At 54.4% G+C, this 17,928-nt stretch overlaps 2 gene segments (V, D, J or C); both read right to left on the bottom strand.

The window, feature by feature from the left end:
• LOC101789046 (Ig alpha chain C region-like) overlaps nt 1-17,928 on the bottom strand; it is a 215,223-nt gene that overhangs the window by 90,492 nt on the left and 106,803 nt on the right.
• LOC111755906 (Ig gamma-2 chain C region-like) overlaps nt 6,958-17,928 on the bottom strand; it is a 118,638-nt gene continuing 107,667 nt past the window's right edge. Inside the window, 4 exon segments of the C gene segment in view lie at nt 6,958-7,396; nt 7,517-7,846; nt 7,960-8,010; nt 8,365-8,646. Of these exon segments, the coding sequence occupies nt 7,068-7,396; nt 7,517-7,846; nt 7,960-8,010; nt 8,365-8,584 (930 nt within the window).

Raw genomic sequence — 17,928 nt, 5'->3', positions numbered from 1 at the left:
TCCTACAGTGCTGCCTTTTGTCTCCCAGCATGCACTTATAACCTCATAGAATGTATCACACAGTCAGCTGACAGAGGGAGATAAGCCTAATGCCTGGTTTACAGATGGTTCTGTGCACTGTGTAGACACCACTTTCAGGTGGACAGCTTCAGCATTACTGTTTCTTTCCAGGACATCCTTGAAGGACAGTGATGAAGGAAAATCTTTAAAATATGCAGAACTTTGGTCAAGTACATCTGATTATACATTTTTGCTAGAAGGAAAAATGGCTAGAAATGCATGTTACTAATTCATGGGTTGTAGGCAATGGTCTGGCTGACTGGTCCAGGATTTGGGAAGAACATGACTGTAAAATTTATGACCAAGTTATTTGACAAAGTTGCATGTTGATAGACCTCTCCATATGAGCAAAGGATATAAAGACATTTGTGTTTCACATAAACACTTCCCATTAAATGACTTTGTCTGAAGAGGACTATAATAATCAAGTGGCCAGGATAATCCATTCTGTGGATAGCAATCAACATTTTTCTTTAGCCACACCTATCATTTCTTAACAGGTTCATGGACCATGGTGGCGGGGACTCAGATTCTATATATGCTTATCAACATAAACTTCCACTCACCAAGGCTGATCTGGCTCTGTTCACTAATGAATGTCAAATATACCTGCAGAAGACATCTAAACTAAGTTCCTGATATGATAGCATTCCATGAGAGGTTGATTATTTTGGGCTACTTTCATAATTGCAAAAGCAGAACTTTGTTCTTGCTGGCATATACTCTTATTCTGGATAATTTACCTTTCTCATACATAACACTTCTGCCAAAACTACCATTAATGAACTTACATAATGTCTTAACCACTGGCCTGGTATTCCCCACAACATTATATTTGACAACAAATCACAATTCATGGGCAAGAAAGTGAGTCAATAGACTCTTGTTTATGTAATTCACTGGTCTTACTATGTTCCTCTCCCTCAAGAAGCACCTGAAGCAACAGTGAAGTAAAATGCCTTCTTGAAGATTCAGTTGAAGTTCCAACTATTGGAAACACCTTGAGGATATGGGACATTACTCTTTAAAAAGCTATGTATGCTTTGAATTAGTGTCCACTGTATGGTACTATGACTCCAATAGCCGAGATTCATGAATCTAGGAGTCAAGGGGTAGAAGTGGAAATGATACCCTCCATTACTCCTAGTACCACACTAGCACAATTTATGCTTCCTGTTTCTATGATCTTATGCTTTTCTGGCTTTGAATCATAGTTCCAGAGGGAGAAAGACTTGTATCAGAAAGCACAACAATGATTGTTGAGGTATCCCAATTGAACTCAAGGCTGAGATATCCCCCTAGTCATTTTGGTTTCCTCATGCATCTGAGTAAAAAAGCAAAAAGGGAAGTTGATAGGGGTGAATGATCCAGACAATCAAGAGGAAAGTTGAGGCTGGGGATTTAGCTCAGCGGCGTAAGCACCTGCCTTGCAAGCAGGCGGTTGTGAGTTCAATCCCTGGTACTGATGAAAACGAAAAAGACAAAAAAAAAAAAAAAAAAAAAAAAAAAAAGAGGAAAGTTGAACTATCTCTCCACAATGGAGAAAAGGAAAAACATTTTTAGAATGCAAGCAACATCATAGAGTTGAGTCTAGTATTACCATGTCCTTTTAGTAAGGTCAGTGGAAAACTACAACAACCTAATCTAGGCAGAATGACAAATGGTCAAGAACCTTCAGAAATGGAAGTATGGATTGTCCTACCAGGAAAAAACCCAACACCTGCCAAAGTGCTTGCTGAAAGCCTAAGGAATACAGAGTGGGTTGTAGAAGATGGTTATAAATACCAGCTCTGACCCAGTGACCTGTATGGAAAGGAAGAATGGAGTTATCTCCTATTTTGTTAATAAGGTCAGGCATATATACACATAGTGTAAAACCTTGGTTTGTGATCATAATTCACTTTGGAGGAAAAGGGCATGACACCAATTGGCACAGGAGCCAATGGTGGATAATGTAGGTGACTCAGGGCAAAAGGGGGTGGCACAAGGCTGACTTGGGCTAACACAGGTGCAGTGTTGAAGAAGGCCTTGGGGCTATACGTGAAGGGCTCTGAAGGGGCTGCGTTTGTGCTGGTTTTTGTGTCTAGTAGGGAGTCTGTGAGGTCCCTGTTATTCAGGACAATCCTAGTATCCCTGTGGGCACTCAGGCAGGAGGACGCTGGTCCTTGGTTAGGGAGCTGGAGAGGCACAGAAAACACTGGGACAAGAGGTGAGCTGGAGGCAGTCTGCCCACTGGCCAGCATGGCGTCTGCTTACAGGGTTAGTGTGAAGGCAAGAGAGGGCATGGGATGACCTTAAATTACCCCCCTGGAAGTCCAGATCTAACTGACAGCTCCAGTCAGACCTCTACTCCTCCCTAGAGGATATTTTCTCAGTTCTGAATCAGTCTTCCTCCCTCCCATATATCTTTGTATCCCATATCCAGGATCTCAGGATGGGCCCTGTGTCCCCTACTTCTGAGTCTCCAGTATCCACAGCAGACAGACTCAAGCCAGCCTGGGCATGGCTGGCCTCGTGTACAGACACTGATCAGCTGTGATGATTGTGCACTGGCTCACCTATGTGAGCTCTATCTTCCCTCTTCCCTAATCCCTCACTTCCCTGCCACAGCCAGCCAATGTCAATTTGTGCTGATTCTGTCCTTTATCCCAATGGCTGTCATCGCACTTGAGCATGTGATCTCTACTGGCAAATATCTCCCCACTCCTGCAACTCCTGCCTGGCATTATGTCCTGTGGGAGTGAATCTGGATCCAGAGAGCCTCTCACCTGTGGCTGGCCCTTACCTTATTCAGGCAATGTTAATATGAAACTTGAAACTTGGAGATGACGTGGCTTGGATGAGACTCCTATGTGTTGAGAGGAGTGGGTGAATTTTGCTCCTTGAGATGGACCATTAGAGGTTGCATGTGTTCCCTACACATTTGTATGTGGAAGTCCCAGGCCAAGATGTAAGAATGTGTTGCATTCAGATAAAAGGTCTTTAAACAGACAGGTGACAGTGAGGTTCTTGGAAAGACCTAATCTTGTCTGTGTTCCTCATGAGAGAGGAGATGAGGACACAGAGCACAGAGGTACCACTTTGGGAGGACACAAGAACAAGATGCATCTGTAAGCCAAGGAAAAAACCACCTTGATCCAGGACAACAGCCTTTAGTGCTACAAGAGAATAGACTCGTGTTCCTCAAGAGGTCACCTATGTTCTGTGTCAAGGCAGCCCAAGCTTCCAAGAGACCAAATACATGCTTCCTATATATATCTAACTTGGTCAGCTCGGGAATCTCTGCCCAGCCATCCCAAGATGGGTCTGCTCTTTACACTTCCCAGAGAGACTGAGATGAGCATGGGCAGTACTCAGTCAGAAAAAATCCTTAAGGAGGGAAGGCTGAGTGCCTGGGATGAGGGAGGCAACAGGAAGGACAGGGTAGGAGGCCCCACAGGACTGTCAGTGTTACCCATCTCTATCTGGGCCTGGCAGCATGGCATGTGGCACAGGAGACCATAGGGAGATACACAGAGTTTCACGGATGTTTTATTACCATTAAAGGCAGAACTTGGAGGACATCATAGGCTCCAGAACACAGAACAAACAAACAGAACAAAGCTGCAAAGCTGAACTGAGCTGTCCCTTGGGATTTCCTATAGCATGGGGCAGTGTCTGCTCTCCTTTCCTGCTTGTGTCTTTCTTCCTGACTGAAGGGTCTGGCTGGGCATTTTCCCCATGCTGGATAGGGCAATGAAACATTGACCCTCTGTACAGGGTCCGCTGAGTCCTGGCTCTTGAGTCACAGGGCTCTCTCTCTGTTGGTATCTTGTCCACCTGGGGGTTCCTATGTCAGCGCTCTGCAGTCTACACTGATCCTGCAGGGCAGTCCTGGCTGACCCTCAGTGCCTCCAGCAGCCATCAAGCTGTGCTTTCATTGGGACAGGTGCTCCTTGGACTCCTCCTCCATAACGCCACATCTGGCCTGTCTGGGACCTACCCACCAGACCTGCTAGAGGCATGGATGGTGACAGCCATCTTTTTCTGCCTTGCTGGTACTCTGCAGCCATCACATAGCCAGATTTTTCCTTGAGCATCTCCTAGGAGTGTCCTTCAGCTCCCAGTGGAGGTGGTGGTATCCTGGGGCCAGCTCTTTATCACCAGTGCAAAGAGGCCTGGAGTGGTCAGACCCTACAGGTTGGATCCAGCAGTGTGCAGTGTAGGCCACAAGGAAGGACAGTACACAAGGTCCACATCAGAGGACACATGACGGAAATGCGAGCCATTGCTGAAGCCTGAGTCCTTAGAGATTCCCAGCACAGGCACACTAGGCACAGGCTGGTAAAGTCCATTGGAAAGACTGTCAGCAGCCCTTTCTGAGCCAGTGCTGGGAGCCAATGATCGTGTTTTCTGGACTCAGTGCTACAGTCTCCCTGGAAAGTCTCAGCCTCACCCTCCTCAGAAATGCCTGTGCTGGAGAAGCTGATGTGGACAGGATTTGCTCCAAGGCTGGTCCCACTCAGATGGACATGGACAGTACTGGCCTGTGCCTTCTCTTGGGTGACCATCTTGCTCACGAGGCAGGGATATCCTGCTGAGAGAAGCTACATGTCTTATTTGTCTCAGCCAGGGCCATGGCGACTGCTCTGAGGTGGCTGAGGCCAGGCGCACCTGCTATCCACGAGTCCTCCAGGGCAGGGAGGGTGGGAGCTCAGGATCACTGATCCACAGAGTCAGAGGCAGCAAGGTCAGAGTAGCGTGTGACCTGGGGGTCAGCTGCTGCAAGTGATGGATGGGATCTTACAAAGGCCTGGGAATCCTGGGGCCCATGAAGGTGGGCCCTAAGCCCCCTGCCCGATCATGTTCCTGTAGTCAGGGGCAATGGTCTGCTTCAGCTCCACCACAGAGGAGAAGATCCACTTCACCTATGGGAACAATAGTTGAGCAGTTATGACAACATAGGATGCTACCAGAGGCAGGGAGACCAGTGGGACAAGCATGGAGACAGCATGGGCCAAGGTGACGACAGTGGGGATAAGGAGAAGACAGAGCTTAGCACAGCAAGGAATAGGCTTGGGGATAATATGGAGACAGAGTTGGTGACAGTGCTGGGACATCATGGGATCAAGATTAGAGACATAATGGGATCAAGATTGGGAAAGTAGCACAAAATATCATGCACATAAGGTGTGGACACCATGGAGACTTCATGTGGAAATTGCATAGCACATTATCAGCATAATAGTAAAACAGTTTGGGGATCATATGCTATAAATAGCAGCTAGCATCACTGAGTCAATGAGGGGAAAGCATTTGCAAAACAGCATGGGGCATCTTGACACAGTTTTGGGATAAGATAGAGATGGTGTATCATGGAGACTGTGTGGGTTCAAAGAGGAGACAACATGGGGAAAACTGCATGGACACTGTGGAGACAGTGCAGAGATCCAATGGTTCAGCGTCGGCCATTGTAGGGACACTGGGGACAGTTCAGGGACTGTATGATAACAGGGTGGGCCATTGTGGGGGGCCACACTAGACAACATGGGCTGCTTTGGGGACAGCACAGGCCAAGGTGGGCCATCACTGGTGAAGCATGGGCAGCATAGGCGTCAGGGACAGTGTGCCAACCTTGAAGAGAGTGACTGTGGCGCTGTAGCACACGCTGAGCAGGAAGAGAGTGATGAAGATGGTGATGGTTGTCCACAGCCCATCCAGTTCCCCGTCCTGGGCCTCGGCACAGCTCTCATCCAGGTACAGCTCTGGACAGGAGGGGGTGGTCAGTGTGTGTCCCCAATGGGGTCAAGGTCTCTCCCTGTGCAAAGTTTTGGAAATGATGGGACCCCAAGGGCAGAAGGGCCAAGTGTGCCCACCAGGTCAACACTCCTGGGTCAACTTTCCTGGATTTCAGCCTTGTGTCATCCAAGTGTCCCACCTGGACCAGGATGTGGCAGGCCCTATAGCCAGACTGGCTGCCTGGACTTGGTAAATGACTCCCTGTCTGTTCCAGCTCTCAGCACAAAAGGGGTTGGGCAGCATCAGCGCCTATGACTCTACAGGCTGTACCTCTGAAGCCTGCCTGGACCTCTACCTGACCCTGGTGATTAAGCTGAATGATGGAAAGATGGCAGAGGCAGGATAGCAATGACATGGTGACTTTGTGTAGTGTGGGAGGCAGCCTGAGGGTTGAACTTCAGTCAGATGTGGAGGACTGTGTGCTAGGGAGGTTCAAGAGGGGCTGGTCAATATGTGTCCAGTTAGGAGGGCATGGAGGGTGGTTGGATGCAGCCTAGCCCGTGGGCCCAGGGTGTTGGGTGTGTATGTGCATGTCCCTGGGTTTGTGCAATAAGTGTGGGCTGGGTCTTCTCAGTGGCCTTGTTCTAATGGGTCCCAGGTCATGGACCTCCTACAAGGCTCAGTGGTCTCCAATGTTTCTGCACTGTTCTCCTTTGGGGAGGCCAAGGCAGTGCCTCAGTGACTTGGGAACACAGGAGTGACTGTCCCCAGGGATGTGCAGTATCTCCAGAGTGGCTAGCTTCCTCATGATTGGGCAGAATCTTGTGCCCCCATGGGGTAGCCAGCCCTGTGCAGGTGAGGGGGTCATGTGCCACAGTCATGGCCTGCTGTCTCTGCAGTGGACAGAGACCCTAGGACAAGGACAGGCTGTTAGAAAGATGAGTCTCAGTGTCCCTTCCTTGAGCGTCGGTAGGGAGCTGCTGCCAGCTGGAGATGGGCCCTGGGAAAAGGACAGCTAGATTGTGTCTGCCCCCGTGAGGGCAGACACATGTGCTGTGGTCCTCAGACGCAGAATGCTCTCTGTCCCTGATGACTAGAGTGCAGGATTGGCCCCTGAGTGACCCAGAGCCCATGGCCCCATGGCACAGGTCCTCTGCCTCGGAAAGAACCAGGACAGTGTGGCAGGGTCCCAGGCAGTGCTGGGTGCTTTATTTACATGGGTGTTGGGGGACAGGGTCCTGCAGAACTCAAGAGCCTACAGGTTAGTGAGGGCTTGCTGGGCACAGCACTCATTTACCCGGAGACCGGGAGATGGCCTTCTGAGTGACATGATTGTGCAGGGCTTCATGCATCACGGAGCAGGTGTAGACGGTTCCCTGATCCCACGCGCTCTTATCCACAGTGAGCTTGCTGTAGAGGAAGTAGGACCCGTCAGCGTCCTCAATGGGTGGGGTGTTCTTGTATTCCTTCTCACTCACTGGAACCCTATTGCTGGCCCACTCCACGTGGATGTCGGCAGGAAAGAAGTTGATGATCAGGCAGGTCACACTGACTTTGCTCTTGGATAGCTCGTCTCGGGACGGGGGAAGAGTGTACACATCTGGCATGCGGGGAGCCCCTGTGGGACAGAGATCAGCACATGTTCAATGCCAGGGATGGAGGGCTGGCCATGGAGGGCCTGTCCATTTCACCCCCACAGTGCCTCCCAATCTCCCACCTGCCTGCACTGCACTCCCACCTTTGGTTTTGGAGATGGTCTTCTCTATGGGGGCTGGCAGGGCTTTGTTGTAGACCTTGCACTTGAATTCCTTGCCCCTCAGCCAGTCCTGGTGCTGGATGGGGAGGACACTTTCCACGCGGAATGTCGTGTTGTATTGCTCCACTCGGGGCTTTGTCTCAGCATTGCCGACCGGTTTGTTGTCCACGAACCATGTGAACTGGACTTCAGGCTCATCTTGGCTCACATCTACCACCACACATGTGACCCTAGGGGTCAGGGAGATCATGAGCGTGTCCTTGGGCTTCGGGGGAAAGATGAAGACAGATGGTCCACCCAGGTTTTCAGGAGCTGGTGTGGGAGACAAAGGAGACAGATCAGCACCGGGGAGCTTCCCTCTGACACAATGCTCCTCTGGGTCCTCAGCCCCTACTTGGGCTGGAGAAGGAGGCTTAGTGACTTACGTGGGCACTTGGGACATGTACACGGGTTGGGTTGAGGAGTTCGAATAGGCTCTGCAAAAAGAAGGCTGAGGTTACTTGGGTTGGATGAGAGAAGGCACTGTACCTAGGAGGAGAGGGTTGGGCCATTGGTGACAGCTGAGTCAGGACCAGGTCGCCTGGGATAAGGTTCTTAGCAGGCCTGAGGCCAGCAGCCATCTCTCTGTCTCTAACAGACAAGTGATCCAGACTGCACCCACCCTGAGCTTGGTGCAAACACCCAGAGGCCATCTCCCAGAACACGGAGGACAGAGGCCTCCACTAAGGAGCCAGACAGAAGGTTCCGGATGCCTGTGGTAAGTATACCCAGGAATGCCGACCCCACACTTGTCTCCAGGGGTCCCATGTCTCCTTGGGAACTGTCCTCACCAACAGTCTTGTCCACCTTGGTGCTGCTGGCCGGGTGGGCTACATTGCAGGTGGCCTTCTTCTGGCTGGAGGGCACAGTTACCATGCTGGTGAGTGAGTACAGGCCTGACTGAAGGACGGCCGGGAAGGTGTGCACTCCACTGGTCAGGGCCCCTGAGTTCCATTTCACAGTCACCGGCTCAGGGAAGTAGCCCTTGACCAGGCAGCCCAGGGTCATCATGGAGCCAGATGTGTCTACACAGCTGGCAGCCAGAGGGAAGACGGAAGGGGCTGTTGTCCTGGCTGGAAGAAAAAAAGTATCAGGTGATTTGTTGTTGTACACAGCTGACCCTGGGTCATGGAAGAGTACGTTTCCATAGTCTAGGTGCTTGGCAAGGTTTAGACAGGGTCCTAGGTGTGTGCTTGTGGCCACTGGTGCCCACCTGCCCTGTTCTGCCTGCCCACCTTAGCCACCTGTCCATGCAAACTCTGGGCCAGGCCAGCCCACTGCCTCCACAACCCCACAGGTGACCTTGGACCATGGAGGACCCTCTGTCCTTGGTTCTTCAGAGTCTGGGTGTTCAAGATCCAGGCAGAGTCATGTGTCTGGGCTTTTGGCCACACCTGCCCACCACTGGGTGCTATGTACCTGGCTCCACCTGCTCTTAGGCAGCCCTTCCCATGAGCTCCAGACAAGTCCAGCCAATTGGTTTTCTAATTTGGAAGCATTCCCAAAGTGCTTCCAGAAACCTGCAGGCCCAGATCTCTAGCAGAGTTTCTGCCCTTGTCTACTACCTTCTGTCCTTCCTCCCAAGTGGCCATCTTCAACAATCCATCAGTGCTCTATGACCTACAGAAGTCAGCACAACCCTGGACCTTGGGGATGCTGCTTTTCTATGTGCCCTCGTCTGCTGACAGTCACCGGGGCCTCTTCAACTCACCAGATTCTTTTTTGTTCACCAGGCCTGACTAGTGTGCTTGTTTCTAGATTCTCTGGACTCTACAAAGCTACAACCCTCTTGCCCAGGCAGGTCCTGCCCTGGTGAGAGTTTCATCACAGACATGGAAAGCACAGTTTCTGGGGCCGTCCTGGCTGCTCTCTCCCTGCTCACCAGTAGCTGTTCTTCCCTGGTTCCGTGAGCTCCTGCAGCTGCCCTGATCCCTCCAGCTTGCCTCTGTCCCTGCTCACCTGTACCTGTGCTCTCCTGGCCCCCTGAGCTCCTGGGGTTGCCCTGATCCCTCCAGCTGCCATCTGTCCCTGCTCACCTGTACCTGTGCTCTCCTGGCCCCCTGAACTCCTGGGGCTACCCTGGTCCCTGTAGTTCTCATCTGACCATGCTCACAAGCAGCTATTCTGGCCGAGTCTCCTGAGATCCTGGGGCTGCCCTGGTACCTCTAGCTCCCATCTGTCCCTGATCACCGCTAACTGTGCTGCCTGGTCCCCTGAGTTCCTTGGGATGTCATGGTACCTCCAGCTCCCATCTGCATGTGCTCATGTATAACTGTGCCTCCCTGCTCCCCTGAGCTCCTGGGGTTGCCCTGGTCCCTCTAGCTCCTTTCTGTCCCAGCTGACCTATAGCTGTTCTTCCATAGTTCCCTGAGCACCTGCAGCTGCCATGGTCCCTGTAGGTCCATTTGTCCCTGTTCACCTATAGCACTACATCCCTATTTCCCTGAGCTCCTGGGGCCGTCCTGGTTACTCAAGCTACCATCTGTCCCTGCAGTTGTGCTGTCCTGCTCCCTTGAGCTCTCGGGGGCTGTCCTGGATCCTCTAGCACCATCTGTTTCTACTAGACTATAGCTTTAGACTGTACCTCCTGCAGCTTCCCTGGTCCTTCTAGCTCCTGTCGGTCCCTGCTCTCCAGTAGCTGAAATTCCGTGGTACCTTGAGCTCCTGGGGCTGCCCTGGTCCCTGTAGCTCCCATCTGACCATGCTCAAAGTAGCTGTGCTGCCCTGGTCCCCTGAGCTCCTGGGGCGGTCCTAGTCCTTGTAGCTCCCATCTGTCCATGCTCACCAATAGCTGCTCTGTCCCAGGACCTTGAGTTCCTGGGGCTGCCCTGTTCTTTCAAGCTCCTATCTGTCCCTACTCACCTGTAGCTGTGCCATCTTCATCCCCTGAGCTCCTGGGGCTGCCTTGGTCCCTCCAGCCCCCATCGATCCCCGCTTACCTGTAGCTGTGCTGCCCTGACCCCAGAGCTCCTGAGGCTGTCCTGGTCCTTGTAGCTCCCATCTGTCCCTGCTTACTGTAACACTGTGGTGCTGGTTCCCTGAGCTCCTGAGGCTGCTCTGGTTCTTCTAGCTCCCATCTGTCCCTGCTCACCTGGAGCTGTGGTGGCCTGATCCCCTGAGCTCCTGGGCTTCCCTGGTCCCTATAGCTCCCATCTGTCCCTGATTACCTGTAGCACAGTGGCCATGGCTCCCCGAGCTCCTGAGACTCCCTTGGTCCCTCTGGCTCCCATCTGTCTGTGCTCACCAGGAGCTGTTCTGCCTCAGGCTTCTGAGCTCCTGAAGCTGCCCTGGTCCCTGAACTCCTGGGACTGCCTCAGTTCCTGTAGCTCCCATCCATCCCTGCTCACCCATAGTAGCATTGTCCCGGTCCCTATAGCTCCCATCTGTCCTTGCTCACCAGCAACTGTTCTGCCTCAGGCTCCTGAGCTCCTGTGACTTCCCTCGTCCCTCCAGCTCCCATATGTTCCTACTTACCTGTATCTGTGTGCTGTTCTGGTCCCCTGATCTCCTGGGGCTACCTTGGTCCCTCCAACTCCTATCCATCCCTGCTTACCTGTAGCTCTGCTGCCCTGGTCCCCTGAGCTCTTGGGGCTGCCGTGATACCTGTAGCTCTCATCTGTCCCTGCTCACCAGTAGCTGGGCAGCACCAGTCCCCTGAGCTCCTGGGGCTATCCTGGTCCCTGTAGCTGCCATCTGCCTTTGCTCAGCTATAGCACTGCAGCCCTGGTTCCCTGAGCTCCTGGAGATGCCCTGGTCCTTCCAGCTCTCATCTGTCCCTGCATACCTGTAGCTGTGTTACCCTGATCCTTTGAGCTCCTGGAGCTGCCCTGGTCCCTGTAGCTCGCATTTGTTCTTGCTTAGGGCACTGCAGTCCTGGTTCCCTGAGTTCCTGGGGCTTCCCTGGTCCCTCTGGCTCTCATCTGTCCCTGCTCACCAAGAGCTGTTCTGCCCCAGGCTCCTGAGCTCCTGGGGCTGCCCTCATCCCTCCAGCTCCCATGTGTCCCTGCTCAACTGTAGCTGTGCTGTTCTGGTCCCCTGAGCTCCTGGGGCTACCTTGGTCCCTCCAGCTCCCATCCATCCCTGCTTACCTGTAGCTCTGCTGCCCTGGTCCCCTGAGCTCTTGGGGCTGCCGTGATCCCTGTAGCTCTCATCTGTCCCTGCTCACCAGTAGCTGGGCAGCACCAGTCCCCTGAGCTCCTGGAGCTATCCTGGTCCCTGTAGCTGCCATCTGCCTCTGCTCAGCTATAGCACTGCAGCCCTGGTTCCCTGAGCTCCTGGAGCTGCCCTGGTCCTTCCAGCTCTCATCTGTCTCTGCATACCTGTAGCTGTGTTACCCTGATCCCCTGAGCTCCTGGAGCTGCCCTGGTCCCTGTAGCTCGCTTTTGTTCTTGTTTAGGGCACTGCAGTCCTGGTTCCCTGAGTTCCTGGGGCTGCCTTGGTCCCTCTGGCTCTCATCTGTCCCTGCTCACCAAGAGCTGTTCTGCCCCAGGCTCCTGAGCTCCTGGGGCTGCCCTCATCCCTCCAGCTCCCATGTGTCCCCGCTCACCTGTAGCTGTGCTGTTCTGGTCCCCTGAGCTCCTGGGGCTACCTTGGTTCCTCCAGCTCCCATCCATCCCTGCTTACCTGTAGCTGTGCTGTCCTGTTCCCCTGATCTCCTGGGGGCTGCCCTGGTACCTGTAGCTCCCATCTGTCCTTGCTCACCTATAGCACAGCAGCCCTGGTTCCCTGAGCTCCTGGGGCTGCCCTCATCCCTCCAGCTCCCATGTGTCCCCGCTCACCTGTAGCTGTGCTGTTCTGGTCCCCTGAGCTCCTGGGGCTACCTTGGTTCCTCCAGCTCCCATCCATCCCTGCTTACCTGTAGCTCTGCTGCCCTGGTCCCCTGAATTACTGGGGCTGCCGTGATCCCTGTAGCTCTCATCTGTCCCTGCTCACCAGTAGCTGGGCAGCACCAGTCCCCTGAGCTCCTGGAGCTATCCTGGTCCCTGTAGCTGCCATCTGCCTCTGCTCAGCTATAGCACTGCAGCCCTGGTTCCCTGAGCTCCTGGAGCTGCCCTGGTCCTTCCAGCTCTCATCTGTCTCTGCATACCTGTAGCTGTGTTACCCTGATCCCCTGAGCTCCTGGAGCTGCCCTGGTCCCTGTAGCTCGCTTTTGTTCTTGTTTAGGGCACTGCAGTCCTGGTTCCCTGAGTTCCTGGGGCTGCCTTGGTCCCTCTGGCTCTCATCTGTCCCTGCTCACCAAGAGCTGTTCTGCCCCAGGCTCCTGAGCTCCTGGGGCTGCCCTCATCCCTCCAGCTCCCATGTGTCCCCGCTCACCTGTAGCTGTGCTGTTCTGGTCCCCTGAGCTCCTGGGGCTACCCTGGTCCCTCCAGCTCCCATCCATCCCTGCTTATCTGTAGCTCTGCTGCCCTGGTTCCCTGAGCTCCTGGAGATGCCCTGGTCCTTCCAGCTCTCATCTGTCCCTGCATACCTGTAGCTGTGTTACCCTGATCCTTTGAGCTCCTGGAGCTGCCCTGGTCCCTGTAGCTCGCATTTGTTCTTGCTTAGGGCACTGCAGTCCTGGTTCCCTGAGTTCCTGGGGCTGCCCTGGTCCCTCTGGCTCTCATCTGTCCCTGCTCACCAAGAGCTGTTCTGCCCCAGGCTCCTGAGCTCCTGGGGCTGCCCTCATCCCTCCAGCTCCCATGTGTCCCTGCTCACCTGTAGCTGTGCTGTTCTGGTCCCCTGAGCTCCTGGGGCTACCTTGGTTCCTCCAGCTCCCATCCATCCCTGCTTACCTGTAGCTCTGCTGCCCTGGTCCCCTGAGCTCTTGGGGCTGCCGTGATCCCTGTAGCTCTCATCTGTCCCTGCTCACCAGTAGCTGGGCAGCACCAGTCCCCTGAGCTCCTGGAGCTATCCTGGTCCCTGTAGCTGCCATCTGCCTCTGCTCAGCTATAGCACTGCAGCCCTGGTTCCCTGAGCTCCTGGAGCTGCCCTGGTCCTTCCAGCTCTCATCTGTCTCTGCATACCTGTAGCTGTGTTACCCTGATCCCCTGAGCTCCTGGAGCTGCCCTGGTCCCTGTAGCTCGCTTTTGTTCTTGCTTAGGGCACTGCAGTCCTGGTTCCCTGAGTTCCTGGGGCTGCCCTGGTCCCTCTGGCTCTCATCTGTCCCTGCTCACCAAGAGCTGTTCTGCCCCAGGCTCCTGAGCTCCTGGGGCTGCCCTCATCCCTCCAGCTCCCATGTGTCCCCGCTCACCTGTAGCTGTGCTGTTCTGGTCCCCTGAGCTCCTGGGGCTACCTTGGTTCCTCCAGCTCCCATCCATCCCTGCTTACCTGTAGCTGTGCTGTCCTGTTCCCCTGATCTCCTGGGGGCTGCCCTGGTACCTGTAGCTCCCATCTGTCCTTGCTCACCTATAGCACAGCAGCCCTGGTTCCCTGAGCTCCTGGGGCTGCCCTCATCCCTCCAGCTCCCATGTGTCCCCGCTCACCTGTAGCTGTGCTGTTCTGGTCCCCTGAGCTCCTGGGGCTACCTTGGTTCCTCCAGCTCCCATCCATCCCTGCTTACCTGTAGCTCTGCTGCCCTGGTCCCCTGAATTACTGGGGCTGCCGTGATCCCTGTAGCTCTCATCTGTCCCTGCTCACCAGTAGCTGGGCAGCACCAGTCCCCTGAGCTCCTGGGGCTATCCTGGTCCCTGTAGCTGCCATCTGCCTCTGCTCAGCTATAGCACTGCAGCCCTGGTTCCCTGAGCTCCTGGAGCTGCCCTGGTCCTTCCAGCTCTCATCTATCCCTGCATACCTGTAGCTGTGTTACCCTGATCCCCTGAGCTCCTGGAGCTGCCCTGGTCCCTGTAGCTTGCATTTGTTCTTGCTTAGGGCACTGCAGTCCTGGTTCCCTGAGTTCCTGGGGCTTCCCTGGTCCCTCTGGCTCTCATCTGTCCCTGCTCACCAAGAGCTGTTCTGCCCCAGGCTCCTGAGCTCCTGGGGCTGCCCTCATCCCTCCAGCTCCCATGTGTCCCTGCTCAACTGTAGCTGTGCTGTTCTGGTCCCCTGAGCTCCTGGGGCTACCTTGGTCCCTCCAGCTCCCATCCATCCCTGCTTACCTGTAGCTGTGCTGTCCTGTTCCCCTGATCTCCTGGGGGCTGCCCTGGTACCTGTGGCTCCCATCTGTCCTTGCTCACCTATAGCACAGCAGCCCTGGTTCCCTGAGCTGCTGGGGCTGCCCTCATCCCTCCAGCTCCCATGTGTCCCCGCTCACCTGTAGCTGTGCTGTTCTGGTCCCCTGAGCTCCTGGGGCTACCCTGGTCCCTCCAGCTCCCATCCATCCCTGCTTATCTGTAGCTCTGCTGCCCTGGTTCCCTGAGCTCCTGGAGCTGCCCTGGTCCTTCCAGCTCTCATCTGTCCCTGCATACCTGTAGCTGTGTTACCCTGATCCTTTGAGCTCCTGGAGCTGCCCTGGTCCCTGTAGCTCGCATTTGTTCTTGCTTAGGGCACTGCAGTCCTGGTTCCCTGAGTTCCTGGGGCTGCCCTGATCCCTCTGGCTCTCATCTGTCCCTGCTCACCAAGAGCTGTTCTGCCCCAGGCTCCTGAGCTCCTGGGGCTGCCCTCATCCCTCCAGCTCCCATGTGTCCCTGCTCACCTGTAGCTGTGCTGTTCTGGTCCCCTGAGATCCTGGGGCTACCTTGGTCCCTCCAGCTCCCATCCATCCCTGATTACCTGTAGCTCTCCTGCCCTGGTCCCCTGAGCTCTTGGGGCTGCCGTGATCCCTGTAGCTCTCATCTGTCCCTGCTCACCAGTAGCTGGGCAGCACCAGTCCCCTGAGCTCCTGGGGCTATCCTGGTCCCTGTAGCTCCCATCTGCCTTTGCTCACCTATAGCACAGCAGCCCTGGTTCCCTGAGCTGCTGGGGCTATCCTGGTCCCTGTTGCTCCCATCTGCCTTTGCTCAGCTATAGCACTGCAGCCCTGGTCCCCTGAGCTCCTGGGGCTGCCGTGATCCCTGTAGCTCCCATCTATCCCTGCTCACCTATAGTTGTGCTGCGCTGTTCCCCTGATCTCCTGAGGCTGCCCTGGTCCCTGTAGCTCCCATCAGTCCCTGCTCACCTATAGCACTGTGGCCCTGGTTCCCTGAGCTCCTGGGGCTGCACTGATTCTTCTAGCTCCTATCTGTCCCTGCTCAACTGTAGTTGTGCTGCCCTGGCCCCCTGAGCTCCTGGGGCCTCCCTGGTCCCTATAGGGCACTGCAGTCCTGGTTCCATCTATAGCTTCCATCTGTCCCTGCCCAGGGCACTGCAGCCCTGGTTCCCTGAGCTCCTGAGACTACCTTGGTCCCTCTGGCTCCCATCTGTCCCTGCTCACCAGTAGCTGTTCTGCCCCAGGCCCCTGAGCTCCTGAAGCTGCCCTGGTTCCTCCAGCTCCTATCCATCCCTGCTCACCTGTAGCTGTGCTACCCTGGTCCCCTGAGTTCCTGGTTGCTCTAGCTCCCATCTGTCCCTACTCACCAGTACCTGTTCTTCCCTGGTTGCCTGAGTTCCTGAAGCTGCCTTTGTTCCTGTAGCTCCCACCTCTTCCGCTCACCACTAGCTTTTCTGTCCCTTGAGCCCCTGGGCTGGTCTGGCTCTTACAGTACCAAAATTCCTATAGTCACATGCAGCTTCTTAGCCCTGGTTCCCTCAGCTCATGGAACTTCCCTTGTCCCTTCAGCACCCATCTACACCATTTCACCTTCAGCTGCTTTTCTAGAATTTGCCTACAATAGATCACAGGTAGACGCTCTGCCCTTGTTTCCATGAGTCCCTAAAGCTACCCTGACTGTTCTAGTACCCAGATATGGTAAATTACAGAAATATGATTTGCCCTGAACCCATGAGCTCCTGAAAATTTCCTGGCTCCACTAGCATCCACCTGCCCCTGCTCATCTGTAGATTTTCTTTCCTGGTCCCCTGAGTTATGGGGGTAGCTCCAGATCTTCCAGCACCAAAGTGCCCCTGCTTACTTGCAGCTTCTTGCCCCTGGTACCCTGAGCTTCTAGGACTTGACACAGCATCCATCAACCCCACCTCACCTGCGACTGATATAGTATGGTCTGTTGAATTCCTGAGATATCCAATTGACCCTCTAGTACCCACCTGCCCCAGCTCACTTGTTCTGCCCTGGTTCCCTAAGCTTTGAGAGAGCTTCCCTGATTCTTCTAGCAGCTACCTGCCCCAGCTCATCTATAGCTGGTCTGTCTGAGTCCTCTGAGCTTCTGGGACTACTCTTGCCTCTCCAGGATTTTCCTGCTAATGGTCAACTATTGTTCTACCTTGATTCCCTGGGCTCCTCCTGGGGTGTCTTTGGCCTCTAGCACCCATGTAGCTGCTCTGCTATGGTTCCCTGAGTACTTGAAGCTACTCTATTTTTCTGATAGCTATCTGCCTCATGTCACAAGGACATGTTTTTTCCTGACCTCATGACCTCCTTCAAGTGTCCTGGCTCCTCCAGCATTCACCTGCCAATGCTTACCTGTAGCCGCTCTGCTCTGGTTCCCTGAGCTACTGTGACTTCCCTGGTCCCTCCAGCACTCACCTGCTCCTGCTCACTTACAGCTGTTCTGCCTTGGCTCCTTGAATTCCTGGGGTTTATTTGTCCCGTCCAGCCCCTGTCTCTCCTTGGTCAACTGTAACTGTTCTGCCCTGGTCCCTTGAGCACCTGAAGATACCTTGATTGCTCCAGCACCTACATGCCCCAGAGCTTCTCTTCCCTGAGCCCTCCAACACCCATCCACCATAGCTTACCAGTAGCTGCTCTGGTCTTACCAGTAGCTCCTGTGGATGCCCTGGTTTCTCTAATATCCACCTGCCCCTGCCTACCTGGGCCCCTGAGCTCCTGGAGCTGCCTTGGCCCTTCTGGCACCTACCTGCCACAACTATGGGCACATCCTTTGACCTGCTCTTGTGAGCTCCTGGGAGTACCTACCTGGCCAACTTCAACTGTAGCCTCTCTTCTTTGGTTCCCTGAACTTGGTTGCTGCAGACTGGATTTTCCCTTGAACCCTGAGGTCCTATTGACTCCTAGATGAAGGTTCTCTTGTACTGCATGAGCTACGAACCTATTTCTGGAAGTTCTCATTACCCCTTTTTCTCTAACTTTGTCCACTGTCATCTGCTTGTGACATTTCCATGACAGCCCTCCTCTGTCCTCCACTCCCCTTCTGTGCCTCTTGTTGTATCTTCCAGGGTGTTCCTGTCAGCCCCTGGTGTATTTGTTCAGGTGACCTGGCCATATCCCTGCCTTGGACCCCAGTCTGTCCCAGATGGGCTCAGTGACTCTGGGGAGCTGCCCTGGGTAGGACCATTCCTCTGTAGGGTGATCTCCAGGCAGTTTACCTTCTTGTGGCCTTGGCTAT

Source organism: Cavia porcellus, unplaced genomic scaffold, assembly GCF_034190915.1.
Source record: "Cavia porcellus strain 051 isolate PalLab524CR breed Dunkin Hartley unplaced genomic scaffold, mCavPor4.1 scaffold_8, whole genome shotgun sequence".
NCBI lineage: Eukaryota > Metazoa > Chordata > Mammalia > Rodentia > Caviidae > Cavia > Cavia porcellus.
This window is presented reverse-complemented; position numbering and strand designations above follow the sequence as displayed.